This window comes from Falco naumanni, chromosome 6, assembly GCF_017639655.2.
Source record: "Falco naumanni isolate bFalNau1 chromosome 6, bFalNau1.pat, whole genome shotgun sequence".
NCBI classification, from domain to species: domain Eukaryota; kingdom Metazoa; phylum Chordata; class Aves; order Falconiformes; family Falconidae; genus Falco; species Falco naumanni.
This window is the reverse complement of record NC_054059.1, coordinates 27,966,697-27,985,514: the sequence shown is the minus strand read 5'-3', so window position 1 is coordinate 27,985,514 and position 18,818 is coordinate 27,966,697. Positions and strand designations below refer to the sequence as shown.

Sequence of the window (18,818 nt, the reverse complement as noted above, 5' to 3'; positions counted from 1 at the left end):
CTAAGAGAAATGCACTGCTTCTAACTACTTCAAAGCTTTAAAAACACTTTAAAATCTTTATGGCTTCAACTGAAGCATGTTAATGACTGATGGTGAGAAAAGATGAATTATTCATGAATGTCACCTCAGGATGTTCCCAATTTTTGATTGAGGTAGGCTGGCATAAAGCTACGAGTTACTTGCTCCTCTTATTCCCTTGTTTGAGAACAGTCCCAAGGTACGAAGAAAAATGGATCCAGCCTCCCTCAGTTACTTCAGCGAAGGTGATCTTCAGGAAAATACTCTGAGAAGTTAGGTAGCTACAGGGCGAAGAATTTGCATAATAATCAGCATTGATAGATGATGATCCAAGAGCGTTAAAAATGGATCTTAACATCACTCTCTCAAACAAGACTGAATACATAGTAATTTTTAAACACGCTTAATTACATACAGAGCTTGAAGAGGCAGCTCAGAAATTGCTATGGGGAAAAAGCAAAACAAAACCCATTTTTTCATTAGATGAATTTATTTTCAAATAGGTCACACTTGGGTATATTAGCACCTGATATGTCATCACAAAGGTGCAAGTAATAAAGATGAGATATCGAGGCAAATAAGCTTTAATTCTTCCATATAAAGACAACCTATCGAGACAGAAATCAGGATGAAGACACTCACTTCTCCACAGACTACAAAAATACCACTTTGGTATATGGCCCTTAGCTTCACAGGTCTGTACTTGTGACTAGGAAATGCAGATGAATGGTGTGATTTTAAACATATGACACAGAAGGATATGCAGACAAAGAGCAGCCTAGCAGCCTTGAATGGTTTGTTAACCCAAAGGGAAAACAAAAAAGAAAGGAAAATGAAAGAGACACTCACATATTGGAAGAAGTATCACTGGAAAAGATAGCTAACTAAGCATAAACCTAGGAATGGCTTTAGGCACAGTCCAAACAAGGAACCATCTAAGGTAACAGATGGAACAAGGCTGAGCAAACCTATGGCTTATCAACACCTACATCCACCATCCCACTCTGACAACACCAGCTGCAGGTGAGACTGAGGTTAGGTCTCCCAGTCTCTCTGCCCTTTTTGTTAAGGCAGAGACTGTTAAGATATTACAACACAGAAATTCAATTTGCAGTTAAGAATTCTTGCAATGACTCTGCATCCACCCATTGCTACAGATAACCAAAATGCACAGCTATAAGAAGTATAGATCCACTTAGGACAGCCACAGAATCAAAACAGTTATTATCTCAAGAAATCTCAGTGGCATATATAACAGCGACACAGAAAAACCTCCCTGTTTTCCTATGCCCATAATTTAGTGGATGATAAAGGTGACCTGACCAGACTCAGGCTCAAATTAATACTCTCACTCTAGCTTCAAAACCACGTAATTAAACTTCCTGTCTCTGATTTGTAAAGACCAATACTCAATAATGACAGCTGGCAACATCTTAACTTATCTGGAAACTGATCTTATGCACAAGAGGGTCTGACAAATTCTGCAGTCCTTCTGCAGGGGCAGGGGACTTGGGGAAGTTGCAGTCTGAACAGAACTAGAGAAAAATGGTAGAAGACAGACAGCTTGCACTGAAAAACAATATTCTCTCACTGCCAAATTTAAGCCGCAATAAGTAATTTCTGATGTTGTGAAACAACCACACAAAAAACCAACCAACAAAACACACAAATAAAAAAAAAACCTAACAAAAATCAGCCCCTTGATTTAAAGGATTTTCCTGTACGTAGAATTCCCAGGCTCCTTATCCCAAGCCTCAAGCAGATGATCCTTTGGTCTTGATCAAAGTGAAGGATTCCAACAGGCTAGACTAAGAGCTTTAAACTCTAGAATATTGATGTGGAGCTTTCATCTAACCACTTAAAAAACCTAGAGCACACAGCAATTGTACCAGCCCACGACCTGGAAATATCACAGAAGATGGTAATGGTTCTGGAAGAATTTCCTGATGAACATGTGCTACCTTCAGTGTTTGCATGTTGAATAACCTAACACATAAATGGCTTAGAAATAAGCATTGTCAAGGAGGTGTGCTTCATTTGTTAAAAAATCTTGCAGAAACTACAGAGGTGACTTGGGAAAAGTATCTCCTTACAGTGGGAAAAGGAACCTGTTTTGGATCAAAACCCAAGTGTCTTATTTGAAAGCAAAGTCATAAAGCAGGCTTTCCAAAGGACTGTTGGTTAAAAGGAACAAATAAAAATAATGTCATTGTATCGTACAAGCAGCATTGGATCCAATCCCACAGACAGCAAATAAACACCATGTCAACATCACATTTTCAGGTCCCGAATGAAGTAACATACACTAGAGCATTTCCAGGTACCTACTGTCCTTAAACTCAAATGAGAATCCCTAAATATACATTTTCCATGGGCGTTTCTACTTCTCAAATACTTACCTAAGTTAAAAAAAGAAATGAAAATATTTCTGGAGTACCTGGCTCTGAAACAGACCACCTGCTCTGACTAAACTGAGGATCAAAGTACAAATCTTTGTATTACTGCAATACACTTATCCTGGTGAATATTATATCAGAAATTTAAAAGCATTAGAGAACTTGGTCCAGCAGTAATAGTGTTCTTGGTATACAACCCAGCAGCATGCATAGGTATTTTAAATTCTGCACATAAACTTTGTAGGATGCCACTATCAATAAGTTATACGTAAGTAAACAAGCTTTCAGATCCAGCGACCAAGTACTGGGACACAATAACAGACTAACTTACAAGACTGTTCTTTATGGCCCATTCTCAGAGATCAACTACTGCCACGAGCAATGACTGGAAATCTTAATTACTTCAATAGCCAATAACTGGCATGGCACCAAATGAGATTGTTCATTAGTATTAATATGGAACACTGGAGCCATCACAATTGTCCAAGGATTCAAACTGTCAGACTGGAGGTTCATCTCAATATTTCAGAATGTCTCATTGTGAAAATCCAGCTACAGTCAAAAGCCACTCAGGTCCTCCTCACACACGGAGCCTACAAGAGTAGTAATGAGACTATTCTCATTGTTATTCACAAAAGGAATAATGAAACTTAGACAACTCGCTAAACTTACTGCTTTTGTGAGTAAACCACTTACAAAAATGATTTCTGAAGACTGTTTGCCCACGACTTCAGATGGGCCAACTCAGTGGGCACCAGAGAATCATTATAACTTTTCACAATTAAAAAAATACTAAAAGATGTTGCTAGATTCTTAGCTAGTCTAGGTGGCTGGGGATCTGCAACCTATTTACACTAAACAGTGTCATCGTGTGATTCTTCTGCACCTGTATCATCAGAAAAGGTCTGACATATGCAGCACTATCTCACAAGATCAAAGAAGCTGGATGTGTGACATGAAACTCAACCGACAGCCAGAACTCAGGTAATACTGGAATAAGGAATAAAACCCACCATGAAATTCTATTTCAGGGACTATCAGCTGAGACAATACAACAGACTTGGCCAACCCAGGAAACAACCGTTCCTGATGTAGGGCACTAAACCACTTGAAGATTTACAAGGTACCAAAATTAATTTTGTTTGATCTTAGGTGCTGAGGTTTGTTGACTCATTTGATTCACTTAGCTGGATATAAAATTCGGTTATTAAATATGATTTTATAGTTGTTTATACTGTGCATCTGGTACCTTCACACAGTGGCTTATGGTAAGATGGGCTAGACACACAACATGAGACACAGTTGACAAGACTCAGATAGATGTTCATCCACTTCTAGTACACAATACGCCTGCTGAGAGTATCCAGCCTTGGCATTAAATGCAGAAAACATCTGTATCTTTAAACAATCTACACTAATTAAATGTGATTTACCAAGGTTCCTGGTACTGGATCAATCTGGAGTCACGTGCAGTTTCGGAATGATAGCAGCTAACAGCCCCTCAACAGCCTTACCACCTCACTGGTAAGTGCCAAAAGCTCAGCATCAAATAAAGCCTTCCTAGAGACCTCAACATTGGGCACAGTCTCCTAAGATGTGCTAGAGCCAGAGACATTAGAGTGATTACAAGGGGTTTAGGCTAAACAAATCCGGAACTAAATCTTGATTTGCACACTCTTGTTATTTTTTGTTAAGACATTTCAACACACTCAGGCATAAACCATATGATTTCTTTTGTGCTCTTCAGCTAAAGAAACTTGCTAATTATAGTGAAGTAATCACTGATGAGAAGAAAAAACACAACACCACAAACGCTTAGGTCATCAAGTACCATTATGGTACTGCACTTTTTGGTAGTTAAGGATGAAAACACAGGGTGGGCAACTTTTAGTTTTATATAGTAGTGTCCTCCAAAAGTAGAGTATGGCAGAAAAGGAAGGGAAAAGAACAGGAAAAGGAAAAGTAGTAGATTACTGGGTAGTAATATTGATACTGTAAAAAAATTTAACAAATTTCTTGCCCAACTAAAGCAAAACTTTCTCAATTGAAGTGGAAGAATATGCAGTGGAAGAACAAGCACCGGGAGGTTATGCTTGTTACTTGGAACTTCATTAAGCAAAGAGGTCTACCACAGACACTAACTGTCATGGCACAAAAACATACAAAAGATAATTTACTCATGAAACAAGCTGTATATTACAAAATTTGAAATTACTGTGTCCACGCACTTGCACCCTCACACAGCTCCAGGTTTTAAGAAAAAAAAAAAGTAAGAACAAACACTTCACTTCCCAGATAAAACTTCTGGCTGGAACCTGAATATTAACCAATGACCTTTACAGATTTCAGTTAGACTTCCCTTCTAAATAAAAGTTTAAAAGAACATACACTTTTGTTTCATAGTCCTTCCAAGCTTTATCAAAGGGTTTTTTCAGGTCCTGTCAAGAAAAAGAAAAAAAACATACAGTTATTTGTGTGAAAAATACTGTAGATCTAACAATGAAGACACAACATGGCCATTTGCTGTGCCTGCTAGAATAAGGGACTTTGCTTTTTCTTGAATAGCTCACCTGAGGATTGTGTAAAAGCAATCTTGCACCTAGGAAAAACAATCTTGTACACAAAACTAATACACTCATTTTTTTAAAAACATCTCTAGGATGCTCTTTACTATGCTTTTTACAGCTCCATTTTACCCCTTAAAAGGTATAACCACATGTCATCCAAAGAGCACTATGCAATTAATCAAATCAGCTATTTTCTCATCACTCCATCTGTGGCTTTACTGGAAAGAAGTGACTGTCCTGAGGCTGTCACACAACCTCAGCCTTGGCTAAGGAATTGATTCATCCCACTAAAGTTAAAGAAATCAATTTCCCACTGACTTAATGGGAACAGTGTAGGCCATACAGCTCGATGTAACTCAATTCTGTGAGAATTCTGACTTACTTATGTTCCACATTTTTTTCCCTCTGAAGCAGCCAATTTGGATAAAATGATCTTAACAAGTTGTAAAATTATTTCACTGATGTCTAAAACTGCAGCAATTGAAGTTCTGCTTCAATACTGAAGTTCCAGAATCAGCCAACTACAAAACCAATACGTTAACTATCAGACATTGGAGAAACTTTGCAACTACAGATCAGGAACTAATTCTTACATGTCAGCTAGTTATTTTGACAATTATGAAATTAATTCAAGCAACACTTGATTACTTTCTCAAGTCAGGAACATGGGGCAAGTGTATTGTAACAAATGTATATATTCTGACACAGAAAAAGAGAAGAACAAGAGGAGTGAAATGTGGTAAGCAACACAAAGATGATAAGCATCTTTTACTAAATAATCTATTTATCCTCCAATAATTTACACAGACCATTTTTAGTCTATGCGTATTTTTCTTCTTTCAATGTCCTAGAACAATAGCTGCCAGTCACTTCCTGTTTGTTCAATAGTAAATAAAGCACAAGCCAAATAAGTTTGTTGGCTATAGGCTTTGAAATTTATTATAAACGTATCATTACTTGAGTTCTAAGTTATTATTATTTCAAATAGGAAACATCCTCAGGGCACAGACAGATTTCAGCTTTCTTAAGAAAAATCCTATGCTCATGCAGCCTAGTATGTCTGTCTTAATAATCTGTATTGTTCCAGGTAGGTTTAGAATGCTAAATAAATATATTAATAACAATCCTTTTAAATAAAGTACTATGCCCTTCTCAACTAAGTAAATATCCAAATACTTACCCTTCTTTCTCCACTTATCTATATCTCAGGGCTGCTTCTAAAGCTTGTAAAATGTTGTTTTGTATACACAGTCAAGAGCATGCTGTATGTGAAACCACAAACAGGAATGACTCAATTCACAAAAAAATCCCCAACATCTCCTGGTTGGTAAGCTACTCTGTTACTTTAGTAACCCATTCCTTCCATCAAATAGGATTCATAGACTAGCTAAATAAATATACATATATTGTTGGTACAATATATACACTTATAAATAAGAACATACCCCTTTCACTCCTTTCAGATCTCCCTTCAGCAAACTGTCCAATGGAAAACTGATTATGTTGTTCATATTCTGAATCTGTAACAAAAAAATTACATTAAAACTTTTAATATATTTTAATGCAGAACAGACACTGCTTTAATTCATGCATTTCAGAAAGTTCCACAGTGAAATCTTAGACATTATTTTCCTAACCCTGCTTTATGGAGATATTTACCAGTACAGCCAGTAATCAAAGATGGAGGGAACATGAGTTAATTAGACTTACTCTGGAAACACTATCACGCAAGCCAGCAGGAAACCTGCAAAATTACTGCTGATGATAAACATCTCATCCAACAGTGACTGCAAAGTAAGACCACTAATATTTACATTGCCTGATTTCACTGTGTAAATTACATGAAAACAATCATGCAGTTTTTCAGCAGTTATACGTTTTAAGTTCACCAGTATATTTTATATTGAACTTTTTTATTTTCCAGTCTCTTCAGACCTATTCCATAAAATGTACCTGCTATTTTCACAATACAAGGCACCTTACTCTAACAGAAGTTACAAAGACAAAGAATGCTGGCCTGTGAAAAAGCCACTATTCGAGTACTTTCCATTTATTTTTAAAATGTAATATATCTGCTTTACTTATCTTTATTCTCAAACTTTGAAGCAAAGATTTTATGACAACTTCAGTAAGTAATTCAAGAAAAATTTCAAATTAAGACAGCAGTAAAATACTCATGGTTTTAGATCAGTATTGGTATGACAATATTTTGATAAGGAAAAAGAATGAAGACCGACAGGAGGAGTAAGTAGCATACACCAGGAAAAAAAAAGACTTCATGTCCAATCCTTTATGATTCAGAGAAAATGTTCAAGGTATGGGCCATGATGTCTAGACACAGAGTTTAAACTGTAACATTTCAAATGGACTGCATGCAAGAGTAAAAACCAGAGTATTTTAGAACCACACAATGGAAAAAAACAGAGTAACTTTTGCAGCAGTTTGGTGAAGGTTGCTTTGGGATGGGTTTCTTTTTTGGATATTATTATTAGCTGTTCTTTTAAAACGTGATTTTTTTCAAGAAACACTGAAATGCATATATGAAGATGGATTTTAATTTTGCATCATGTAGCAACAAAAGCTTCTGTTTCTTCAGGAACAATATGAGGAACATCAAAGGTCCTTTTAGTATAATCCATCCAGAGAAGAAAGGACAACAACAGGAACTTCAAGAATATTTTTTTCTAATGGTCACGCTTCTGCCTCCCCAGAATGGAAAAATAGAAAACATTATCACCCTATAGTTACTTGGTGGTCTCACTAGAGAAGACTCAGGGGACCCATCCCCAGCAGTGCTGCTATTAAAAGAAACAAAGACCCCAAACCCCCACCCTTCCTCTTCAAAGATGCTACCTTACTGAACTTGTTTGAATTTTCAGCCAGCAACCAAAAAGAAAGTGAAAGTACATCAATTTCAGAGGTTAAAGAGATCGCCTCTGCATGGGAAGGCTAGAGAAATATAGAAAACTCTTATCACAAATCACATTTCTCCTCCCCCACCCTACTTCTCCTCCTTCCCAAAAAGCTGCAGGACTCAACCACAGGCCTTTAGAATCGACAAGTTAAATTTCAGCTCTCTCTCTGGGTTTTTTTCCCCAAATAATTCCCATAAAAATTGAAGGAGCAACATCTACACATGCTTAGCTGGCAGTGCTGGAGGCCATCCACCTCGTAGGTTCTCAGCAGTACTATAACATCTGCATATCAACATAACCATGCTCGAAGTTAATAAAATTGTATGTTGTAGATATAGGAGATAAGCAAAAAGGTTTACATCACACAAAACTTAGGTAAAGAAATAAAAACTTATTCTAGAAAAAGACAGATGGAACATGTAGACACACACCCAGTATGGCTATCCAGGTGGACAAGCAGAAGAGGTCTCATCTAAGATATCATTCTATACAAAGTTTTCTACTTTGCTATTCTGTTTTATAATTATGATGCAGTCAAATGTCTAACCTAAAGATCAACACTTTCCATAGCCTCCATTTAATTACCTTAAAATCCAGACAAATAGGTACAAAGCAAGAATAAAGCATTTCTCAACAGCAGACTCAAGACAACTATTTCTTCCTTAAGTCAAAAAAGAAAAAAAATGTCAGACCCTGAAGTATTATCCCAGACACATTCATATAAACATCAATCAGCCTCCCAAACAGTTCTGGATACTTCCTAGAACTTCAAGTCATGGGGCCTGAAGTCCAAAGCAACTCAAAAAAAAAAGAATAGGAGGAAAAAACTGAACATTTTTTCATTTTTTTTACAGTTTGGAGAATGCCTGCCTATTCGAATTAATTCCTTTTGTGTGCTATCACCTGTATATTATTACTAGTCTACTGTATTCCCTATGCTCCTATTTTATTTGCAACAAATGTAAACATACATAATGCATTAACTTGTCATTATTAACCTAGCTAGATGAATCATACTTGCTCATATTTATAAATCAGCAAGCGATACAAAGAAGAAAGATCTTTCATGTTTTTCCCCTCTCTCAAGAAGCTTAAGCTGAACTATCTAAAAATACAGACCCATTTTTGGAACTCAGAGAGGCATTAATATGCTGCAGCTCCTACTCTGTGTGTATACAGGGAGCCAAAATGTATGCAACTGCCTCTACTCTGACTTTTTTATGTTTTAAAATATTCTTTAAAAAGAAACATACTCAAAGGTGCAGGAAAGCTTCACAGAAATTAGTCACCCTGCCTCAGAGGAACACTACCAAGTTCCATGTGTTTGGGGGGAAAAAAAAAAGAAAAAAAAAATATTGAAAACCTAGTTGACCTGGTTTCCACTTCCAACACTGCTGCTTTGGCAGACCTGCAGTTTTCCTCTGACAGCTTCCAACAAGATAAGATGACACAGACAGGGTAATAAATTAAAACTTCCTAAGTTGGAGAAGGCTCAGAGGAGGAGAAAAAGAAATGTCAGTAGGGAGAACGTAAAAATAAACAAAACACGTAGCTGCCAGAAGTGATGGTAGAGACAACAGGGAAGCCAACATTTGCAAAGGGGAAAGAAGATTTTCAAGTAGTTTAAGAGCCTGTGGCTAAACACTGACGTTCTTCTTTCGCCAGCCCTCCTGATTATTTTTAATGAGTCTTTTCCAGAAGAGCTTTGGATACTGTTGCCTGTAGTACTTGAATTGGTTTTGCTTTCTAAATCCAAGCCAAAAAAATGAAAGCCTTTTCACTACTTCAGAAATTAAAATACTTACCTTAACAAGCAGATAAACAGAGCAGATCTTTAAGCATTTTCAATTTAAACTAAAATTCAGGTAGTTGAACGGTGTATGATATGACTCCTATTGCCATTGCTACATTCTACATGCAGTCGATGTACTTGGCTGTGGGCTTCTCAACCACCCATGAACTTGGGTGTGCACAGATGGTGGCAGTACCGCCTGCCAACAAATCACTATTTAAGTTATTTTCATGTTTTTATGGCAAGTACTATTGGATTTAATACTTTCCAAAAGTTTTCCCAGTGATATGAGCTTTAGTAGAACAAGGCCAGTCAACGCAGCAGGGAGCAAGTGGAAGTGAGAACATCCAGTATAGAAGAGACACTGTTTGTCTGACCTTTAAGCTTTAGCATCTAACCCCAAGACTTCAGAAAACCATGTAACAAAGGCTTATAGCACAAACTTTCATCTTTGCACCATGCTTCCCTCTCATACACAAGGACACAACACTGCCTTTCTGCTGTCTTCACACCCTGCCCCAGGTGCAGCACAGTGGTGTCCCCCATGGCACAAACTGCATCACACCAGGCTGGCGGCTGAGGTGGACATCACCCACCACCCATATATGCCATAGGAAAAAGTGACTTTAGCGAAACAGGAGCTGAACATCGCTATCTGCCCACACATGGATCTGCTGGCTCAGCTGCCTAGAAACATGCCTTCACACAAGGTACCAAGTGTGGCCACCATGTACTACTTGGAAACAGTCCCTGTACCACCACCAATATACAAACTACAGGCTAGGAGCTTCTCTAATAGGAAGTGCAAGCACAAAAATGACAGGAAATACTTTTTAGAAGGTATTTAGAAGTCAAGAATTCTAAAAGCATAAATTAAAGAATTCAAAAAGCAAAGGAAGAAAGAGACTTGAGGTTACTCCAGCCCATCTTCCTTGCCAGTGGAGGAGACTTCCCAACTGCATGCTTTCTAACCTAGTTTATAACATCTAAACAATAAGCTTCTATCACTTTCTCTGGGACACTTCATCTAATATTTCCACAGTGAGATCCCATTTACGTGCAATTTATTATTTTCCTCTTCCACAATCAGTTATCTGTGAGGCAAACCACACACTTCCAACTGTTCCAAGCCTTCTTCATAAATCAAACTATTCAAGCTCCGATCATTTTTTGTTACTGTCCTCTGAGTTTCTTCCAGTTGGATCATTATCTTTCGGGGAAAGAAATAAAGATAACGTCCCAGGTAGAGCTGAACCCATGTCACTAAGGAGGAATTATTGCATCTTGTATCTTTACAGACGTAAATCAAGCAACACTCTCCTTTTTTTCTTCTCACCATTAAGCCAATCTTTCCTCAAGGGTAACAGTGAAAAGCAAAACAACACAACTTAAATCATTAAGCTTCACATACAATACTCCAAACCTCAAATATATCTATCTGTAGCTTTTTTTATGCACTTACTAAGATGAGTCCTTCTAAACAAAATATGCTTGTGAAGGTTCAGGCACCAAACATTTTTTAAAAACTTTGTGTGAAATATTACCCTGGAAAGAAAATTCTGAGCATAAATCACATAATACAGTTCATTATGTAATACAGAAAAGGTATTTCCTTCAGGTTTGTTATTTGTTACCCTTTTACATGTAATCAAATCTCCTTTCTTCTTACTTTTAAAAAGCTGAAGTAAAACAAGAGCATATGGTCAGAAAAATATTAACACTGTTCTTCCATCTCTCCTGGCTAAAAATCCAAGGATTACTAACAGTAAAACTTCCCACATGGAATCTCTTCCTCCCAGCTACCTTCCACAGAGCGGAAATACTGGATTCCAGTCCTCCAGCATGTCTCATTAACTTTAAATTTAAACAAATGAAAAAGAACGGACAAGAGCATGTACAAGAACAACAAATACAGAAAATAGAAATCGTTAAGTAGCTACTTCATCTTCACAGATCAAATCCTTTTCAAGGACTGCTGACAAAGATGACAGGCAACTACAGATTTTATTTCTTCTTGGTGTAGCAATCTAAGAATAGGATCTAAAGGAAAAAACATTTAGAGTGCAAACACATTGCCTTTCCTTGTCCTAACATTTTTCATATTAAGATTCACACTTTATTACTTGGCACTAAATTTATTAAGACAGAGTAATTAACATTATAAACAAGTGCCATGCAGACCTAACCTACCTGGGAACTGCGGGTGCTACCATTCCATCAGGAATTAACACCAAGGTTACCATCGAAAAGCAATATTGTACATGCCACCAAAGGTACCATGTTACCTTTGAAAATGCCTCTAGTATTTTCTTATAGTTCACTAGCAAAAACAGACATACTGATAGATCAGTCTTCTTAAAAACATTTCTAATCCAGAAGAAGTTGAAGAAAAGTTTGTAGCTTGATATTGGAGCTATGGCAAGAGAAAAAAAAAACAACGCACAGTATATCATAAAGTGATCCAGACCATGCAAACAATGTGTTAGAAAGTCTAAAGTGAGTAGTTACAAGGTCGTGAAATACAGTATATGTCAAGTCATTTCTCCTCTTAAAAACACGTTTATAAATCACTTCAATTGTGAAGAACCAAAGCTCTTCAAAGTTTTTTGAGTTTTATGCAGTACTTAAAAGTGCACAGATAAAAGAAGCATAGTAAAACACATACAAAAACCCCAAGACTTGAACTTTAACTTGAATAGCTTACAACTGAATAATTGGATTCCAAGAAAAAAAACAAAAACAAAAAACTTCAGCTGTTAATGAAGTATTTTAAAACACTGATGCCTTGGTAAGTCCACAAAACCATCAAAGTCTTTGGGGAAAACTTTAAAAACACTAGAGAAAACAACAACCTAAAACCCTGTTAAAGCAGAACAACTTTGTAACAGCTTTCCTTCACCTTGCTAAAGACAAATTCAAGGAAAATCTTTGCAGAAGTACTTTAGAGCTACAGCTCTAAACATCACCCAGGCCAAGAGCTGACAGAACACATCAGCTTCTAGAAACAAAAGCAAAATATATGACAAAGCAAAACTTGACAGTAGCCTTACAGCTTTGCCAGCGTTAATAGCTTTGGCATCTGTTCCAGTCTGAACATGTCCTCTCACTTCCTTGCACATCCCTCACTCATTTCAGCTAAAATCTTCTGTGGAAACTCAGCGCCCTATGAAACTATAGGGATAGGTCTATTTAAAAAACAGAGTACCTTTCAGAACTTTTTTGTTTAAAAGCAGAAGGTTGTTTGGCCCTAGCTACATTTTGGATGAAACTATTTACAACCAAAATATGTTCAGTGCTAGAAGGAAACCCCAGAGGAGAGGGATGGTTTTACTGCTAACATGCTGAAAGAGTTCGGAGTTGAATACTTCACCACACCGTGAGAATACATGGGGCTTCTTTCACATATGCCTGTGACTATAAAAAGACAGCAACCCAAATTATTTCCAACTACTGTATAGGACTTTTTACACTAGTCAATACCCTTGTAACCTCTTAAACTAGACACCCATCAGTGAACTTATGAACAAACTTTCAAAGTGACAAGTTACCAACAGTTTATTCTACTGATATTAACTTCTAATAGGCAAAGCTACATAAAACTATAGTTCTATTTTATAATTCTTTTAATTATATAAAATAACTCTTATAATAGAGTTATTTTATAACTCTAAAATTATTTATACATATGGTATTTTCAAGCAATAATGAAGCTTACATCTTTTTTTCTTATGTACTTCTTTCTAGAGGAAACTATTTCCTTAGAAAGACACCAAATTCAGGGACCATTAGGTTCCTCTGTATCTTCAGTTTTGCCAGTCAGGAGAAAACAAAAAGCTTCAAACCTCAACAATATGAAGCATAATAGGAAAGAGCAGAACCTTACAGAGACCTGTCCTTCACCAGACAGTATTAGAGAAGGTGCCTATGCTATTGCAATGTTAACAACAACAACAAAAAAATTAAATTACATTCATGTCCATCCAAAGTTATTATTTGCTTCAAAAATAGAGAAAACTCAATAAATGGAGAAAAAAACCCTAAGACTTAGCTACTATCTCAAGACATATCCTCTTCTTACACATACAAACTGAAGCAAAAATACATAATTGCTAGTGAAAAAGCAGTACGTAGCAAAAAGATTCAGAAATATTCCTTGGAGAAGACACACAAAAGTTTATGTGGGTAAGAAAAGGTAATAACAACATACATTTCGCTTCCTATAGATACTTTGTTTTTCTTGTGCTTTCCAGTTTTTGGCTGAAAAGCTATTCCTGTCAGAAACATTTTGCAAACATAGTAATTACTGTTTTGAAGAGAACAAATAGCTAAGATTTTTTTTTTAAATGCCAACATTTTTTACCTTTTAAGACTCTTCTTGAAAAATAATACATTAAAAGTTTTTTTCTGAGGAGGGGGTGCAGCTTTTAGTAGATTGCTTTTTAAAACCACCTAAAGATCACATTTCCCAGATCCATTTGCCTAATGAAGTCACCATATTGCAATTAATACATGATAGAGAGGGGTTTTTAGTCAACAGAAGGTATCAATTAGAAGAATTCCATTTCCCTTTCCATATGAGCAGTCTGCCTCTGTATGGGAGACTCAGGATAACTGACTGACACTCAGCAGGGATACCTCTTCTATATATAATCTCAGATAATATTTGTACCTCCAGAGATATTCAAATCAATATGACCACTAGGAAATACATTTCAGGGTTGGTCAAGTACATTTGGGGCTAGATTCTCTCTCATCAATATCACGAATGGGTAAAAAGAGGACAGCATCAGGGAGTGAATGGGACTGTCCTAAATCCCATCAGCTGGAAACATTCCCCAAAGAACTGATTATGACCAGCTGGCTGCAAACTACAGACATTTGGTCTAGACTCACAAAGGCATCTGATGCGTCTCCATCCCATTGATTACAGCAGGCACAGATTTTTAAATGCTTGTAGGAATCTGGGTCATCTCCCCTTCCTAGCCTCTGGTTTATGAGTTCTGTGGTTTCCAGTGGATTTGGGACTTAGACATAGGAAAGCTCCAGCTAGTAGAATGTAGTCAGAATCTGCTCTTTTTGTACCCTCTGATTAATGTGAGAATGAGGCTGAAAATTCTCCATTCATAATTAAAACTCCTGTTCGCCCATTTGGCTCCATCCCATTTGGCTCACTGAAGAGTGTTTTTAAATCTTACTGGCTTCAGTTGCAGGATTGGTCCCCAGCAGACAATACTGTCATTACAGTGTTATGTTTGATTTTGTTTTTCCTGACTCTTCCCTAAGAAGCAAAAGACTCTTTCAGGGACACTAAAATCTCCCTTTATAAACACAAATGAAAAGTGTGAAAAAGTAAAAGCAACATGAATGCAGAGTAAACCAAGCTGGGTTTTGCTGGTTTCAGAATTTTAAAGCAAGTTGATATGTGTGTTTTATAATACACATTATAACTACTTTATTGTGGGAAGCTTTTAGACATGAGAATTGTTAGAAGAGGGTTTTTTGTTGGGTTGGTTTGATTTTTGTGGTCATTTGGGTTGTTTCATGTTCTTTGAGTTTTGCAAGAGGAAAGGCTAGAGCATGAAACGTTTTCCTAAGCTGAGAATTTTTTAAGAACACTGGTTGCTAAAACACAAATTGTCTTCAACATGAAGAGCTATTATAATTCAGAAATAGAGCCTTTGTAATGGATTTAAAATTTCTACATATTTTTCTTAAGTAATTCTTACCAAATTTTTGAAGAGTGCAGTTAATTCCTTTGTAAACACAGAAAACTTTAAAAATGCTGTTCCCAAATCTGGGTCATCCCTGCAAACGCAGTTGCCTCCGAATTTCTCCAGTGCTTGTGTATACTGTTCTTCATTTTCCACGTGAGCTTCAAAAAGAGCAGAACATGAAAATATCATCAGTAGATAAAAGGTTATTGAAATTACAATTGAGTGGGTTTTTTTTAAAAAAAACCTGTTCAGATGATTTCTTGCTAAAAATATTTACTTGATATGCTAAACATTCATTATTTATCTTTTAATGCTGATATGCCAGAAGTATGATGTATCTCACTAATTCTGGTTTATGTCTATCTATCCACATGCTGTACAATGGACAATATGTCATCAAGACAAGACAATCATCTGACAGATACCCATTCTACAAAGACCCACAATACTTCCGCATTGGACCGGAGACTGCATAACAATTCTCAACTCATTATAATGATCTCATAGAATCTTTTGTTATCGCTCTCTAATTTTAACTGTGTGCTGAATAAAGAAATAGAGGACATCAAGTGAGTTGGCAGAGTTCTGGATCTCTACAATAGAAGGCAACAGATCAAGTAAGACTTAGGAAATGGGTCTACAAACTACATTACAGATGAGGGCAAAGCCCCTGTCTGTTAGCTCTCCAATTCAGAGCAGCACTCAGATGTGAGCCAAAACCTAGGAGTCTGCGCTTACCACAGGCCAGTTCAGTTTTCAAAGCAGTTTTGGTTCACAACAGCTAGACACCTTTCCGAGACAACAAAACCAGCAGCTCTGCCCCAGAAGTGGTCCAATGCTTAACTGAGACAGCAGGTTCTGAATCATTGTGCAGGCTGCTGATCAAAGTAAGTCATCTAGCACACACCTAATGCTTCTGCCCTTCAAAATGCTTTGAGCCATGCATGCTGGGGGATTATTCAGCCCATGGAATAAGACGAAGTCTGGGCCTAAAGCAAGTTCCCCTGATTCAAATATAATGAAAATCTGAGGGGCCTCAGTCTTAACTACTTTGGCCTACTAATTCACTCCTAGGACACCAGATTACTTGTTTGTGTAGACAGGCATAAAGTTCCTGTCAAAGGAACTTTTGGACAAAGCACACCAAGTTGGCACCTGAGAAAGTTACTGTTGCCCATTTCTTATTCCAGCTGTGGCAAATTTCTAACACTTCAAAGGAAGTCAGGAAAAGAAACCACACCCTAGAAAACAGATTAGGCATTAATAAGAACAAAGACCTGTTCTTGGTCATTACATGAGACCAGGATAAACCCAAGCAATGATCCAGTTTCATTTCAAGCCCTTTTGTGTATGTCAATGCATTTAATATCCAAAGCATTCCTGATGCAATGTCCTTTCTCCAAATTTCTATGAATTAGTTATACAACCTGTTCACTAAACTTAGCACGCTTCAACTTAGAAACAAGCCTGTCTGTTCACATTCCTGTTCGGACAGCCATTTAAGAACTCTGCTTCTCAAGTAGCTACAAATTTTATTTAATTTCCAATATATGAAAATAAAACATTGTGGAGCAGTGGTATAATAACGTGTAATTAAAGACTGTCGTAATTTACATGTAGAACTAAAGTTACACAAACGACATTAATTCTACAAGTCTCTAACGTCAGCGCTTGAATTTGCAGCCTGTGAAAGATAGTTTGCATATAGCTATTCAACTAAAAACTAAACTCTAGCACTAAACTGTACTTATTTTTCCTCAGCATCAACAGCAGGGGCTGAGCACTTACCAAACTTCTTGCTACTTGAGCTGCAGGACGAAGTAAGGATGTTCAACTAATACTGTTGTGTGATGTACACACACCTGAACAAGCTTTGAACAAACTGGCACAGACAGCAAACAACAGGATGTGGCAGGTCACAACTCCTCTAGTTCACACAGCTACCCAGCAAGCTGAATTATTTCCATATTGCTTTCTGCATTCTTACTGCTTCCTGCATCCAGCTTAGCATATTTGAAACCAGGTGAGGGTGGAGGTCAGGGCACAATTCACACAGCAAAAAAAGAAGGCTGCCACTGCATGAAAACAAGGTGAAAAGGCTGCTACCATTCGCTGTAGTTAGATGTGCAATATGCAGGTGAACCATGCTGACTTTTTTACCTTACAAAACAAGCAAGAGCTTTCTATTCCATACAGTATCCCCAAGGGTTTTCTATTCCCCAGCACCCTAGGGACCAATTCTTCTGGATCTATGTATGAGATTTAATAAAGCCAACAAAGCAGCAGCTCAACAGCAGCTCAACAGCATTCCCCAGAATGCTGATGATACTTATTGCAGCAATACTATTAGCTGAACTGGTACTTCAAAAGTGCTTCTGAAGAACATGAAATGGCATTTTTTTGTGGAACCTTCTAAAATACTTTCCCTGCATTACGGATTCTTCCTGATGAATATTAGAAGTTTCTTCACAAACCAAAGGCTTGGGATCTATCAAAAAAGTGAAATGAGCCAGGTTGGTTTGAGGTTTTAGAGGCTTTTTTTAAGTAAGAAACTAAATTATGTACAAATTGGAGTCACTATCTAATCCTCTATAATGGTTTCCTAAATTCACACATTAAAAAAGAAAGCCAAAACATGTATACTTAATGCTCAGGGAACCTATATTAAAAATCCAGTAACTGTGTTCTTATGAGTGCAGGGCCCCAGTTTTTATTTTGTCAAATGAAAACCCAAGGGCTGGCACGTGGCTGGGTTAGTGACATTTTTGTTGGTGGAAGAGAAATGCCTCAAAAACTTTCTTGTCAAGACTGGGCAGCATGAATTTAAAAACTAGACAAGGTACTGATTTTATGCAAAAACTGTAGTGATTTGATATAATGCTTTAACATGTACACTGATTATTAGGCATAGTCAAGCACTCAAAAATTAATAAAAAAACCAACAACCCACCCACAAATGTAAAAAAAAAAAAAACCAAAATGCCCAAAAACCTGAAGGGTGCCAAATAAACATGTAAACACATGACACAGCTCCAGATGAATCTTAAACTGGACTCTCCACAATCAAAAGATAACAGCTTCATTACGTTAGGCAAGAAGGAACTTCTTTTCAATTGCCTGATAAGAATTATACCACAACAGCAGTTCTTGTTATAACCTTCTACCTGAACACCAACATACCCACAAGTTCCGTCAGATATTGGTGGCTCTCCAAGGTTGCCAGGCCTATCTATTTTGCATGTAATACAGGTTTTGTTAGCTCTAATTGCTATGAACTGCATAGCCAGAACAAAAGTCAACAAAACACTGTTTCTGATTCACAAAAACAAATGTTGTTTCTTATTTACAAAATGCTGCTGGATCCACAAAAACAAAAGCTTTTGTTATTTTGTCAAAGATGATGAACACACAAAACT

General features: G+C 37.0%; 1 protein-coding gene across 4 annotated transcripts in view; it reads right to left on the bottom strand.

Annotated features, from left to right (window-relative positions):
- The window catches only part of ASAP2 (ArfGAP with SH3 domain, ankyrin repeat and PH domain 2), a 96,880-nt gene that overhangs the window by 52,429 nt on the left and 25,633 nt on the right, over positions 1–18,818 (bottom strand). For all 4 annotated transcript variants that reach the window (XM_040598704.1, XM_040598707.1, XM_040598708.1 and 1 more), the window contains exons 3-5: positions 15,415–15,560; positions 6,427–6,501; positions 4,803–4,852 (exon numbers count right to left, since the gene is read on the bottom strand). In XM_040598704.1, coding sequence (XP_040454638.1) covers positions 4,803–4,852; positions 6,427–6,501; positions 15,415–15,560 — 271 coding nt within the window. The remainder of the gene's footprint in view (positions 1–4,802; positions 4,853–6,426; positions 6,502–15,414; positions 15,561–18,818) is intronic.